This window comes from Oncorhynchus mykiss, chromosome 6, assembly GCF_013265735.2.
Source record: "Oncorhynchus mykiss isolate Arlee chromosome 6, USDA_OmykA_1.1, whole genome shotgun sequence".
Taxonomy (NCBI): Eukaryota; Metazoa; Chordata; class Actinopteri; order Salmoniformes; family Salmonidae; genus Oncorhynchus; species Oncorhynchus mykiss.
In genome coordinates this window covers 7898983-7914170 of record NC_048570.1, presented here as the reverse complement: position 1 = coordinate 7914170, position 15188 = coordinate 7898983, and the positions used below count along the sequence as shown (strand labels likewise).

Sequence of the window (15188 nt, the reverse complement as noted above, 5' to 3'; positions counted from 1 at the left end):
CACGTTGAAGAGTGTCTGGCATAAAGGATTTCTGTTACAAAACGTTTTGCAACAGAATCCCGAGTAATAAATACAACTCAGCTGTAGACACGGTCTAAAATGAATACTGCAGCCTGCATTGGGTGTTTTGCAACAACTGCTATCTACTTACTGCTTTGTGGAATATGCTTACGTCCTTAACAAATAAAAACAGATGGCTAACTAGCTAACATTAGCGTCTTAGCTCATGGCTCATTCAAGAGAGCGTTGTGCCTTTTCCTTTGTAGCTATAGTTTATAAAGGAATGAGTAACGTCAGCTTGCTTAACCCCCTCTTCCCCAACACAACAACAGAAGCACAACTTGTCTTGGGTCAAGATTCGGTCAACTATTATTATTCATTCCAGAACAACCGCGATTCAAACGCTTACCATTGTGACTGACCCAACTTGGTTTCAATAGCTTCATTTCAAGTGCGTTGGCTTTGAATTAAAATATGTTGTGCTAATCGTGATTTCTCTCCGTCTCTTGCGTTTAGTTAGATATCTTTGAATCTGAAGTACCCCTTCTTTTTGTGTCAAAGTCCGTCCGTTACTTTAATCGAACTCCATTTCTCTTGCTACCCTTTGGCACATCTCGCATTCTCCCCAATCTCCAAGCAGAAACAGTTCAGCGTCTCTTCGGCAACACTAAAAAAAAAAAGTACTTCCGGGTCACGCACATTTTCTAAATAAAAGTTTCCCACGTAATAGTAGAAAAGTGTCCTAAACATGATGTATGTATCTAAACATTAACAATGCTTCATATTTAAGTGACATTCGCATTACATTTGGGTTTTAAAACTTATTCCAAAGCAAATTACTTCATTACAATTCATTACATAAAACACGATTATTCTAGTGCTAAATCAGTAGGGTCTGTAGAATATTATTAAAAACACAAATCATCACAGAAATCATTTTGGGTTGAATTTTCCTTTAAGCTCCAGCCATTTCTCAATGTGCTCCATCATATTTTATTTATCTTATATAAATGTAATATATATTTTTTTAAGACCATCCCATTTCCCGCGGGAGGCCTTTTGGTAGGCCGTCATTGTAAATACGAATTTGATCTTATCTGACCTGCCTAGTACAAGGGATCAGAAGTCTAGGGGCTTACTACATTTTAACCCTCTTATTTAAAAAACCCAGAAGAAATTAAATCAATGGCTACAGAGGGACTTATCTTTTCAAAGGTAGAGTCCTAATAACCAAGGCTGACTGTATCTCTAGACTAACATATGGTGCTCTATCTTTATATCTTGACAGTAAAATAAGCAAGGAGATAGACCAGATGCTTTTCAACTTTCTTTGGAGAAACCGTACCCATTACATTAGGAAAACTGTTGTAATGAACACTTATGAGAATGGTGGACTGAATTTTCTGGACTTTACTACTTTAAATCATACTTTTAAGATCAATTGGATAAAACAATTCCTAAGAAGACCCACTTCTATCTGGAATTTTATTCCTCATCATGTCTTCTCTACTTTTGGTGGCCTTAACTTCATGTTGTTTTGCAATTATAATATTGACACTGAGTTCCAGTGAAACTTTCTGCTTTTCATCGGCAGGTTTTCTTGTCATGGTCCTTAATTTATAAACACAATTTTTCTCCACACAGATATTATATATGGAATAATCGGGATATATTGTATAAAAATACCTCTTTGTTTTTAGAATATTGGTTCCGAAATAATATCCTATTGGTGAGCCAACTGGTAAATGCAGAGGGTCTTTTACTCAGTTATAAAGAATTCTTATCACTTTACAAGGTCCCTGTAACACCTAAAGATTTTGCAGTTGTTTTAGATGCCATTCCCTCAGGTGTTGCTTTATTATTCAGGAACGTGTCAAGACCTGACCCTCAGGGCCTACCTTCTGTTGACCCTGTTGACTCATCAGTAGGAAAGATTTGTTTCTCTTTTGGTCCATTCAACAACAGAGCGATACGATCCTTGTTTCAGCAGGATGTTGTATCTATCTATACCTTATGTCATGCCTTATTGGAATGGATTTATTGATAATATCTGTTGGAAAAAAAGTTTGGATGTTGCCACACACATACCTACTTGTTAACAAAATTAAGGAAGTTTCCTTTAAAATTATTAATAGATATTATCTTGCCAACCAATATATGAAGAAGTTTCAGGAAAACATCAACTCAAATTGCTCCTTTTGTAATGACCACCCAGAAACAGTGTTGCATCTTTTTTGGCATTGTATGCATGTAAGAAAACTGTGGCAAGACATCAGTAGGTTTATAATTGAACACATTTATGAAGATTTTACACTATTGTGGAGAGATGTACTGTTTGGATTCTTTACATACAATAGAAATAAGCTGAAACATTAATATGTAATTCATTTCATTATTCTTTTGGCCAAATTTCATATACACAAATGTAAATTTACAAACAGAAATCCACATTTTCGTACCCTACAAAAATAAATTGAACTGTATTTTAAGACGGTTAAATGCTCTACTAACAAACAATCTGTTAGAATTGTAAGTATATGCATGTCCCTTAAGGTCCTTATGTAATTGTAATGTGATATTGTACCCCCTAGCCCCGCCCCGCCCCTAGCTCGATTGTCCATTGTTTGTAATCTATGTATGCTTGTATTCTCTCGTGTGCTTTATGTATTGATTTGTTGTTAATAAAATAAATAAAACATTTAAAAAATAATAATAATTTTAAAAAATAAAATAAAATAAACAATAAATAATAAATAATAATAAAATAAAAAATCTGACCTGCCTAGTTAAATAAAGGTTTAATGAAAAAATACAGCAGTCATTCTCTTTTTTTTCAGATGTAGTTATCATTTTGTAACATCATTTTTAAGTTATGTACTTTGCAAAGCTACAACAATTATAGATTTTATGTCATATGCATAGCGTTTTACGGCAGACTTTTATTTTAACGGCAAAACCATAAAACCGAGACGGTAATGCTGCTGTCGTGATGCTGATAAGAAACAGACACAAAAAAAGCAGCGGCAGCAACAAAGGAAGTGTTCCACCTTTCCAGTAGATCGACTGGAAACATGTCCCGCAAGGCGTCAATTCCGCAAATTCATTTCACTAGATGTGCTTTTCATTACTAATTTGAAATGAGAAAGCTACTGCCTTTTGTGAAATAGCACATACAGATTAAGACCGTGATATGGAAAGGGAAAGTAGCGCAATAGGAAATAACTAGCTAATAGCTTTCCCAAGTAGCTAGTGTAATATATTGTAAAAGTGTGCGGCGCGGTCTTTTATTTAGAAAAACCATGGCAAACATCTTCGTCTGGCAAACCAAACAAAGGGTCTGTCTGTTGAACCTCTTAACTAAAGTGTCACTTATTTTCTTTATATGATCGGAATATAACCACGGAAATTATAAATTAAAAAAAGTGACTCGAGAGGTTTTTCAGCTGTTGCACTTTGTATGGGTAGATGTATAGCCTATGGCTATGTAGCCCAGCGAATTTGTAAGGAAGCAAGTTACTAACTAGACAGCTAGGTATTGATTGGCAAGAGCCTTCTATTTACAGCTAACTAAATGTCTATATTATACACGTTCTTGCTAATGGTGTATGTGTACTAGCTAGGTTAATATTAGACTGTTTTAGGAAGTAGGCTATGTTAATTAAGAGTTGAAGCAGCTGTGGGCAATGATGTTTACCCACTATGCATCTTCGATAGTTATCATGGATTATCTGAGACATAACCAGTTGCCTAGGTCTAGTATTAGCAAAGCTATAACTAACATGATAATAATCGATACTATACATTCAATTAGATTTCATTGTTTCAGCAAGGAATGGGCCTATTGATAAATGACAAGTGTGTGCCGTAGGCCATAGGTTTTCAAACTCTGGTACTGCTGGGGATCTGCACATTTTTATTTTCTAAGGAACTAGATGCAACAGAATACCTTCGTGGTTACCATTTTTTTGTTTCTGTGTGCAATATGAAGGAAGTTAAAGGTAGTTTCACGAGGCAATGCTAACTGTAGCTGTTTCTGGGTCACCCCACTCTTGGGGAAGAAGATAAAAATGGCTTCATTGCCAAAATCTCGAACTATCCCTTTGATATGAACGAAGTTAATACTTTAATGTCAACTATAATTCACCAGATGATAGGACAATACCTGATTTTCCTGGGAATTCACAGACAATAATGCAAGACGACACGTTTTCATGATTGTGTTTTAATGGTCATAAATGTCATTCCAGAAACAGGGGAAGAAAAAAAAAATATTGGAAATATAAACGGTTTGTCAGCAGGAAGGAACCTGTTTTAGAATGGTGGTGGTCCAGAGTCCATGTGGAATTAAATGTACGGCCTAACATGTGGGTTTGTGTTTACTACCTGGATATGTTAACAAATTGGGAAGGTTCGATGGTTCATCACACTGGTCAGTTGCATTCAGCAGCTGATGCTTGTAATCAGAGAAAAATTTGATATTTTCTTTACTGGTCTTCCTCATGGGTAAAAATTTTCACTGAGTCAACATTCTCTCAAAAATCAATGCACTATTTACTTGAATATTATACGGTATATTCAATGTCAATCATTCTGTAATGCCAACATGTGACTTTAATAATAGTAGAGAAGCTCAATGGTTTGCAATAAATGGGAATGATGAGATGTATTTTTCTATAAAAGGCTCACAGCACTATCTGAATGTATAATCAATATCCCTCTTAGTCTGCATTAAAAGGACAAACATGATAAGCAAAACCATTTAAAGGCTTTACAACCATTAGTAAAATGGCCATTCATTTAGTAACAATTATTTTCACAACTTGTCTCAAGAATACTCCATGGTAATCAAAACCACATTTCTTTCACTGCAATGTTTTCAAACCCCATCACAATATTGTCACTTTGTGAAATACCTTGATCTTTGAAAACTCTCAGTTAATATCACTGGCCAGCTCTTCACATAACATGAACCCTTTTCTCATCCATCTCCTCATATCGAGACACGATCAATACCATCCACTTCAGTCTTTTCATGCCTCTGATCAAAACCTTTTTATTTCTGTACTGAAATCTACATTCATATTTTAAATTTGGTTGAGTAGGCTTTCTTTCTCCTTATAGTGTACGAACATGATACTGTCAAAATTATGTCTATTCAAAATGGCAGCCTTTACAATCAAGTATCCCCTTATCAGCTGCATTTACACAGGCAGCCCAATTCTGATCTTTATCTACTAATTGGTCTTTTGACCAATCAGATCGGCTCTTTTGCAAATAATTGGACAAAATATCTGAATTGGATTGACTGTGTAAACACAGCCATAGTGTTACTGGAATCACACAAAAATAAGGTTTCAATAGGTGGGGAATGAACAGAGTCAACGATCCCGGTCATGGGATGGGTGGCAGGTAGCCTAGCAGTTAAGAGAGTTGGGCCAGTAACTGGGAAGTTGCTGGTTTGAATCCCAGAGACAAATAAGTGAGAGAAAAAAACTGGTCGGGCCAGTAACTGGGAAGTTGCTGGTTTGAATCCCAGAGACTGTCGATGTGCCCTAGAGCAACCCTAACCCTAAGTGCTCATGTAAATTGCTCTGGATAAGAGCTAAATAACTCAAATGTAGAAATAGGGAGGGGGAAAAAAACAAAGTTACACAGAAGGAAGCAAGACTAAAACAGAAGCTACATATACCCAACAAAGACCATATAAAAACACATTCACGTTAAGACGCTTCGGAATGATTTCAGCTCGGCAAAACAACTGTCATGAGACCACCTATTAAATGCCCATTCCCTCCATCGCATTCAAGACATTCAATTCATATATTATTTTTTATTTATTAAGTTCTGCAATTAAATGTCATGGATACTTATGATACCACACAACGATAAGAAAATAGGTGTTTTAAATTGGTCCATGAGGTAAAATGTAAAAAAAAAATAATTACACAAAAAGCTTCAGGTCATTTTAAAGTAAAGAGAAAAACAACAGCTATGGAACACAAAATGGAGGGTTGCAATGAAAACTCCCTGTAAAACCTTTTGTGTAATAAGTGGAATAAACACAAGACCATTGGAAAAGAAAGGCATGATGATCTACTGGTAGAGAGAGCGAGGTGGAGCTTACCATCCTTAAACAACACACACCTCTGTGTGTTTCGGCATCTCGCTATCTACTACCCGAAAGAACCACATCATTGAGAAAATATTTACACTTAAGTGAGGACTATCATTGACAGAGAAAACAAAAATGACCAAACATATTGCACAATTCCACATGGCAAAAAGCAACCAGATGAAATCCCTATATTCTCTATTTGTCTCCTATGTTGCCGGGGGGAGGGGGGGGGCAGTTATGAGCAAGCGTAATTTTTTTTGCCACCCGCAGAGCAAGGCGCTTACGGTAGAGGGCTTGTGGTGGAAGGAGGAGTCTTGTTAGTGGGAGAATGGTTCTGTCAAGAAGCAACAACAGCATGAACTCTTGGTCTCTCGGAAAGAGAGAACGCTGCAGAAAGGTCTGTCCAAGGAGTGTAAAGGAATAGAGCCGTGTCCCACAGCAACAAAGTCTACGGGGTCCCAGTGGCCATACAGTCCCCACATTTCCCGAATGGATGGAGCCTGGTTGGTGACCATCTGGTCTTCTCAGTGATTGTCTCTGTCGTCATATCCATCCCTCCGATCTTCCAAGCTTTTGAACCACTAGTCTTCCACCCATGCCACCCTTTGCATGTGGTGGCAGTGTTTTTTTTAAATGGGCAATGATGTTGAACTGCAGATGAGAAATAAAGGTGCCTTTTTCTCAACTGCAGGAGAGTTGGCAGACCTCTCTAAGGTGTGTGTGTGGGGGGGGGGGGGCGCAACCCTGAAGGACCCAATATGGGCCCCATCCAGTAAGTCTTAGAAGAGGGCTTTGCTGCCTTGGTTCTCAAACTCAGACCAGGCGTCGTTGAGCTCCATGAAGATCAGTGTAGCGTAATCTTCGTAGGGCTTTCCGGCGGCCTGCAAGGAACGAGTTTCAAGTGCGGTTAGCGTTCACAGATCAAGAACTTGACATTGCTTCCAAGCCCACAATACTAAACTTTAATCCCAGCCATTCATCGACATCAATCAGCCTTCAGCCGTACACAACGAGCATGCATTCGCCACAGGGTGAGTTGAGGCAATTGTGACTAACCGATAGACCTATTTAATTGTGTGCAAAAAAAATAAATCACATTGACGTTACCTTATCAGGGTGCACCACCAGCGCAGCTTTCCTGTAGTACCTCTTAACCTGGTCTGGAGTGACTAGGTCTGCAATGTTTACGGGCTTCCAGCGCGTCTCGCCCTCCCACAGGACTGTATGAAGTGTGGAGAGGAGGGCCCGGATGTTCCGCTCCTTCCCCTCAATCCAATCCAGGATCTTGGTTGGAACAAGGATCACAAACCAGAATCCCTCAGAACAGGTTCAAAGATTTTTTATTTTTTTAAATCGACTAGAAATATACACGCATAGAATTAACTCTCTCTCGGTGTAGAGATACATAGACCATGGGACAGTTTCCCAGACGAACACTGAGCCTATTCCTGGGGTGTATTCATTAGTGCACTCTGTAGCAAAAGCACTTTGAAATTGAAAACTTGTTCAATCCTGGCCAAGGCAATCTGTGTCCAAGAAGGAAGCGCTTCTGTATATTTGGGAGGGGGCATGCTGGTGCTACCTGCAGTTTGAGGGGGTCCATGTTCCTTGAGAGCTCCTGTTTCCTCATCTCTGCGATGGTCCTGGGTCCACTCTTGTCTGATAGCTTGGAGGCAAAACCCTGAGTGGAGAGCAGGTCTTCAAAGTCGTCCTCTTTGACTTTGGGTTTTGGACCTGGAACATACAGTCAACAGAGCAAAGATCCTCAATTAGAAGGGGAAAGAAATAACGGAGACCGGGTTTTCTACACAGAGGCTGTCACTAATTAGACATGCTCGGATAGTGATGTGATTGGTTGTCTCACCAAATCCTGGGCCCCTGACGCCTCTCTCCTCTCGGCCCCCGATCACACTGAAGTTAAGGTTGTAGTTGGGTTTGGCTGGCTGGGGCGCAGGCTTGGGTGGCTGGGCTTTGGGGGCAGCAGCACTGGGGGCCATCCAGGGCTTGCTTTGGCCAGCGGAGGGCCGGCCAGACTGCTGCCACGACTGCCCAGCAGGCTTGGTGGAGGCCCCACTCTTCGGGTTGAAGCCTGGGCCTGAGAAACTGCCACTGGAGGAACCTGGAAATAAAATACTTATATACATGAGATGATAACTCATTTACAGACCACGGATAGTAAAGCCCACTGTAAGTGTAACATGGTACCAGGAGTCACTGGAGTCTGTTTTACCTGGCAGCGTAGGACCCAATTTTCCCAAGTCTGCAAACGGGTCGAAGCTCTGAGACTTTGCTTTGGAGAAGGAAGACACTCCGGGAGCTGGAATTCCAAGAGGAAAATAAAAAACTCAGTTCATATCTGCTAGAGTTGTTATGGTGTTAAATTCTAGATTTAACAGCCCCAGTACCTACGACCTACCTGGGAAGGCTGGCTTATGGGAGGAGGCGGCGGCCATGCTCCCACTCGATGCCCAGCTGTCCCACCCTCCAAGCAGGTCTGGTTGGCTGGCGGACGAAGTCATCTTAGGGGGATTGTTGGTCAGCTTGTCTGTCGAGAGAGAACATTGAATAAATGGAAGTGGACATGGGAGTTGTAGTTCTTTTCTTATAGATATTACTGGTGTCTTACTGAGGTTGAAAAGGCTGGAGTTGGAGGTGGGCGGGGGGTTAGTGTTGGTGTCAGAGCTCAGCAGGTCCCCAAACAGGTCGGGTCCGGTCTGATTGGATGAAGATCCCATCCCGAACAGGTCAAACAGGTCATTTATTGCTGTGGGACAAAAATAGCCAGAAATGTGTGTCAGAGGGGATCGACTGCATGAAAACGACACAAATAGTCATGTTACCACTTCTACTGACACCAAGGCAGAAAGTGGACACGTCGATAAGACGCTTACGTTTGGGGGTGGCCGAGTCTGGTGGTGCAGCGGGGTTACTGAAGAAGAGGTCCTCTTGGGCACCTCCGTCCCCAATCAGGTTGTTGGAGCTGCCCTGCTGAGCGTTGCCGCTGGGCGTGGGGGCAAACAGGTCGTTGAGAAGGTCACTGTTACTAGACGAGGCCTTCATGCCTCCTGCTGCCGTGGAGGGTTGTGGGGGGGCGGTGGAGCTGAGGTCGGAGGTGAGACCCAGCAGGTCAGCCGTGTCGCTGGGCCCCGGGGACTCTTGGGGTGTGGCGGCAGCCTGGAACTCAGCGTTGAACAGGGACTCGCTAGGCTCCCTGGAGAGGGGTTCGCCGGCCAGGCCGGAGTTGGACTCCTCGTCCACGGAGGCGTCACTGAGCTCGTCCTGGTCGTCAATGGTGCCTCCCAGGCTGTCCGAAGTGTCCGCTCCATGTCCACTCCCATCTATGTGACAGAGACTCGTCAAAAAAGGCTTAGGGCAGGAGAATTATAATCTAGACCCGGAACCTTCCACTGCTGATTGTCATTCTCCTCATATCAAGGAGTGATTTAGACATGGGAGACCAGGTGGTCACAAATAATTATCAGGTAGAACAGAAAACCAGCAGTACTCCAGACCCAGATTTGACCCCTGGTTTAGGGCAATTGCAGCTTTCAAGTATTTTCAATACAATCAACCAGCTAACATGCAGTTGGCACTTTGCAAAGGAAATCAAAAATAACTATTTTTAGCAATAGTTTATGCACTAGGAAGTGTGCTCATCGACAGGAGACATACCATCCCAATCCAGAGTCTGGAAGAAGTTGTTGGCGTTGGTATCGGTGCTCTGGTGAGATTCCGCCTCCATGGTGGAGCTATCAGGAGTCTGTTCCAACGGAGGCGCCGCGGTGTCGTAGAAAGAACCGGAGAAAGAGCCCGGTTGTCGGGGAAGCTCTGGTTTGCCTATTGGAGAGGGAGGGAAGGAGTGGGACAAAACATGACTTAGGTACCCTCGAGGGCCACATTGGGACATCCAAATTCAACAGAGAGCTACACAGATTCATTTTTTGGGGGGGGACTGATAAGACAGCCGTGAAACCCACCAAACTTGGTGAGGATCTCCTGCTGCTCGTCCCGGCTGGAGAAAAGGATCTTTGGGTTGAGGCCCTTTGTGGCAAAGTTGTCCCAGGGTGGAGTCTTGTTGCTCGGCCTGTCGCAGGGATCCACCTCCATATCCAGGTGGACCTGGAAGAGGTCCGGGTACTTCTCCTGGATGTCAGTGGCGTCCAGGTCATACCTGTCGGAGGAAGACCGTCAATGTAACAGCTTGCTCAGGTTGGAGGTAGTTAGCTGCGTTCACCTGCAACCTTTCTACAGGAGTGTGAACTAATACACCCCCCCCCCCCTTTCATCAATTTAAAACAAATGGACAGGTGTGAGCAACATGGTGGAAACCCTCCTCCAGTCATGCTTGCACCAATGCAATGCTTTCAAATGCACGAGGGGGAGTGAAGGAGTGCACACTTCTGGAGAAGGGCAGAGAACTCAGACAGAGTTTGTAGATAAGAGGTCAAGTCAATTAGAGGTCAAGTCAATCAAGAGGTCAAGTCAATTAAGAGGTCAAGTCAATTAAGAGGTCAAGTCAATTAAGAGGTCAAGTCAATTGATTTAAAAAAAGTGTCCTGGGCTATCGTCACACACACATGCACCTGCCTGGACTGAGGATAGTGGCTTAGATTCTATGGACGGTGGTACCTACTTTGCAAACTTGACCGTGGTGGCGTTCTGGGGCACAAACCCTGTGTGAAACTGAATCTGGAACATCTTCATGGAAGCCATCTAGTCAACATATACACAGCAAGACACCCACGTGACTTCATAGTAGCAGAGAAACACCCCTTTGGTCGGGTTCCAGGCTTGACTACATGGCAGACGCGTGTCAGATCTCACAACACCTGGACAGGTGTTCATAACATGTCAGCTAACTGCGTCGTATGATAAAGCAATCTGATGCTTGATGGCGCAGTCCAGGATGTGGCACACCGTTGTTCGATGCAATGCAACGTCTGCAATGTAGTCGGCCTGAAACGCAACGGTTTATCCCTGGTACAACAGCCCTCATTGGATAAGCTTGTTTCAATACATTATTTAAAAAAAAAGTCTGATTAGGGCTGATCATTTAACTATGATGCATGGATGCATGTCCTTAGGACTGTCACTGAATTTAGCCGAATTGCAAACAAACTTGACCGAATGCAAACTAACTCTGGGGGTCCGTCCCTGACTGCTATGGCCCCTACCTTGGCCTGAAGGCGGCCCCCCAGGGTTGAGCGGGCATGGAAGATGACCACCAGCACATCCCCCTGCACTGTCACGTTCAAGGGGATCTCAGCCCGTCCGTCCTCCAGCTTAAAGTCCCTGCAGAGAGAAGGGGGGCGAGAGAGAGAGAGACATGTCTATAACACACTATGGAGCCTGGGTCAAAAGTAGTGCACTAAATTGGGAATAGGGTGTCATTTGGGACCAAATCAAATTAAGTCCTGCATCATGTGACCTACTTCATCTTGTCGTACTCCCCGGAGGTGGTGGCCACGCGCTCGTCTCCCACGTAAACCTCGCAGAAGGGCCGGCAGCCACTCTTCTGCTTGTTGAAGAGAGGCACAGGCGTCATGGTGATGGAGCGGATGAGGATGGGTCTGCTGTGCGGGGTGATGGGCTCGTCAGCCATCATGTCACACATGTACTCCATGTACCTGCAGCGAGGGCCAATCAATAGCAGCGTGTCAACAGGAGTCAATCAAACAATACTTCACCAGCCCGACGACCAATCAAAAGCGTGCACTCGTCTGCACTGAACATCTCAACACATTTGAACCCTGAACTGGGCGTCACAGAATCTCTGCCCGATTCAAGTTCACAGTAAATGAAACAAAAAGTAGCCTCGTTTGAGTCAGAACGGCCCATAGGGCAGGAGACAATGTTCTGTAAAGCATCCACATACCTAGGTTCAGTTTGCTCCTAACAGAACTGGGCTAGGTTCAGTTTGCTCCTAACAAAACTGGGCTAGGTTCAGTTTGCCCCTAATAGAACTGGGCTAGGTTCAGTTTGCTCCTAACAGAACTGGGCTAGGTGACGGTAAAGTCTTGTGTTTACATCACTGCTACTCTCTGTGATTATCTATGCATAGACAACTCTACCTACATGTACATATTACCTCAATTACCTCGACTAACCGGTGCCCCCGCATTGGTACCCCATGTATATAGTCTCGCTATTGTTATTTTACTGCTGCTCTTTAATGACTTGTTCCTTTTATTTCTTATTCTTATTTTTTTTTAACTACATAGTTGGTTAAGGGCTTGTAAGTAAGTATTTCACTAAGGTCTATAGACCTGTTGTATTCGGCGCATGTGACGAATAAAATTTGATTTGTCTCTCATACTCTCTTAAAGAGCTTTGCTTAGAAAACAAGAAAGAAGCGGTAATATTACTGTTGTTTGTCTCTCTTGAGCCACCGTAGCAACATAGCCAAAATTCACTTCCTCAAAATAGTCTGAAATCATAAATTCTAAATTTTAATTTGACACATGCCACCAAATACAACAGGTGTAGTAGACCTTACAGTGAAATGCTTACTGACAAACCCTTAACCAACAATACTTTAAGAAGTTAAGAAGAAAAGTTACAAATAGAAAATTAAAGTAACAAATAATTAAAGAGCAGCAGTAAAATAACAATAGAGGTTATATACAGGGGGTACCGGTACAGAGTCAATGTGCGGGGAAACCGGTTAGTCGAGGTAATTGAGGTAATATGTACATGTAGCTAGAGGGTAAAGTGACTATGCATAAAATAATAAACAGAGAGTAGCAGCAGCATAAAATAGGGTTCTGGGAAGCCCTTTGATTGGCTGTTCAGGAGTCTTGTTTTTTAGTTTTTAAAAAAATCTTTATTCAACTTGGCAAGTCAGTTAAGAACAAATTCTTATTTTCAATGACGGCCTAGGAACAGTGGGTTAACGGCCTTGTTCAAAGGCAGAAAAACAGATTTTTACCTTGTTAGCTCGGGATTTGATCTTGCAACCTACAGGAAACCCCCAACCCTGTCCTGTCAATTACAGGAGACCCCCAACCCTGTCCTGTCAACTACAGGAGACTCCCAACCCTGTCCACTACAGTCACTACAGGAGCCTCTGAACATGGAAGTCAGACGAATGCTAGCAGAGGTGTAGGGTGAATTCGAACCAGCAACCTTTCGGTTACTGGCCCAAAGCTCTTAACCGCTAGGACACCTAACTGCGGGATAAGGTTAGGATTGGGGAGGGGAAGCTGATTCTAGATCTGTACCCAGGAGAAAATGTACTTAAGGCTGGATGACTTGACCAGGAGCACCTACCTCTTGTGGGAAGGGGAGATCCCCGGGGGACAGCGCTTCATACTGAACATGTAGACGGCCGCCTCAGCCGTGGTGAAGAGGCGGCAGAAACACAGGAAGGAGCACACCGCCACGGCTGAGGCCGCCCGCCCGTCCTACAAGCACACAAGACAAGAGGGGTCATGGGTCAACATGGGAGACTAAGAATACAAGTTCTCGGGTTGGTCTGCATTTCAGACAGACTACCAGTTAGGGGAGGAAAAAGTGATTTAAAAAAGGTATATAAATGCCACCAAGTTATGGTGAGTACTTTGTGTGTCCCAGTGCAGTGTGAGTGAGTGTAGGGGTGTATGTGGTGGCTGTGGTGGCCGTGGTGGCTGTGGTGTATGTGGTGGCCGTGGTGGCTGTGGTGGCCGTGGTGTATGTGGTGGCTGTGGTGGCCGTGGTGTATGTGGTGGCCGTGGTGTATGTGGTGGCCGTGGTGTATGTGGTGGCCGTGGTGTATGTGGTGGCTGTGGTGTATGTGGTGGCTGTGGTGTATGTGGTGGCTGTGGTGTATGTGGTGGCCGTGGTGTATGTGGTGGCTGTGGTGGCTGTGGTGTATGTGGTGTATGTGGTGTATGTGGTGGCTGTGGTGGCTGTGGTGGCTGTGGTGTATGTGGTGGCTGTGGTGGCTGTGGTGTATGTGGTGGCTGTGGTGTATGTGGTGGCTGTGGTGTATGTGGTGGCTGTGGTGTATGTGGTGGCTGTGGTGTATGTGGTGGCTGTGGTGTATGTGGTGGCTGTGGTGGCCGTGCTCACCAGGCAGTGGACTACGGCGATGTTCCTCTGGTCCTGTTTCAGCCACAGGTGCATGTTCTTACAGAGGCTGTAGAGGCTCCTCAGGTTGGGTGCCCGCCGGGCCTGCCAGCCACACTCCGACACCTACGGCAGGTCAGGAAGAGCTTTTAGGAAGTCTATTTTCAAATAGGTGTCTGTCTAGTGACTATACCTAATACTGAACTTTAACTTTTACACAGATCGCAAGATTCGCTCAAATAATCAGGGAAGCACAAACCAGCGCACAAGTAGAATTGTTCCTCAAAACCCTCCTTTCTTTACCTAATACCTAATAGTAAATAAAGGTCATATTCTGTCTGGTGGTGGGCTGCCTTACCCTGTTGTGGAAGCGGGTGGGTCTGTAAGAGCGCTTGGTCAAGTTGTAGACGGCGTAGTGTCCTGCATGACGGCCATCCAGGAAGAGACGCACATCCTCCATGTTGTTCTTAATGGCAGACTCCACTCCCTCCGCCGGGAAGGACATGACTGAGCGTACACACACACACACACACACGTTACACACACGTTACACAAGAGAACAGAGTGAACCATCACATTACTTCACTTAGCCTTTTGAAAACACTACGGATGGATGGAGCTTCAACTCTGCTCCGAGACATTAGAACCATTTGAGAATTATTTTTTGATTTGTCATAATTTTTATTTTGTCATATTCAAGGACAAGCCACAAAGCAACACAGTTTAGGTGATCGAAGACAATAAAAAAATCCATAATAGTGTATAATGAAAAGCCTGGTCCCAGATCTGTTTGGGTCATCATTTCCCTACCAAACAAGACAACACAAATGTGATCTAGGACAAGGCTAGAATGAGGGTACATACCTGCTATTCTAGAGGTGATGTAAGAGATATCCAGGTCTCCCTTTGTATAACTGAGAGGAGAAACAAACAATGGGTACAATTCAGATCTGTTGTTACAAACGCAGAGGACACTTGGTTCCCGGACAATACTGAAGGAACAGGAACAAAAAATAAAATGGACAAT

The 15188-nt window shown here is 43.5% G+C and overlaps 2 protein-coding genes across 3 annotated transcripts in view; both read right to left on the bottom strand.

The window, feature by feature from the left end:
* The window catches only part of LOC110525087 (protein HIRA), a 41218-nt gene extending 40554 nt beyond the window's left edge, over window positions 1-664 (bottom strand). Inside the window, exon 1 of the mRNA XM_036979349.1 lies at window positions 410-664. Within this exon, the coding sequence (XP_036835244.1) occupies window positions 410-446 (37 nt within the window). The 5' untranslated portion in view covers window positions 447-664. The remainder of the gene's footprint in view (window positions 1-409) is intronic.
* Window positions 665-4203: 3539 nt separating this feature from the next.
* The window catches only part of gak (cyclin G associated kinase), a 42255-nt gene continuing 31270 nt past the window's right edge, over window positions 4204-15188 (bottom strand). For both annotated transcript variants that reach the window (XM_036979347.1, XM_036979348.1), the window contains 17 exons: window positions 15026-15075; window positions 14520-14668; window positions 14165-14287; window positions 13385-13518; window positions 11548-11742; window positions 11290-11407; window positions 10749-10828; window positions 10093-10286; window positions 9788-9952; window positions 9007-9453; window positions 8742-8879; window positions 8532-8660; window positions 8346-8432; window positions 7980-8234; window positions 7698-7849; window positions 7223-7399; window positions 4204-6996 (listed from right to left, as the gene is read on the bottom strand). In XM_036979347.1, coding sequence (XP_036835242.1) covers window positions 6895-6996; window positions 7223-7399; window positions 7698-7849; window positions 7980-8234; window positions 8346-8432; window positions 8532-8660; window positions 8742-8879; window positions 9007-9453; window positions 9788-9952; window positions 10093-10286; window positions 10749-10828; window positions 11290-11407; window positions 11548-11742; window positions 13385-13518; window positions 14165-14287; window positions 14520-14668; window positions 15026-15075 — 2695 coding nt within the window. In that variant the 3' untranslated portion in view covers window positions 4204-6894. The remainder of the gene's footprint in view (window positions 6997-7222; window positions 7400-7697; window positions 7850-7979; window positions 8235-8345; window positions 8433-8531; window positions 8661-8741; window positions 8880-9006; window positions 9454-9787; window positions 9953-10092; window positions 10287-10748; window positions 10829-11289; window positions 11408-11547; window positions 11743-13384; window positions 13519-14164; window positions 14288-14519; window positions 14669-15025; window positions 15076-15188) is intronic.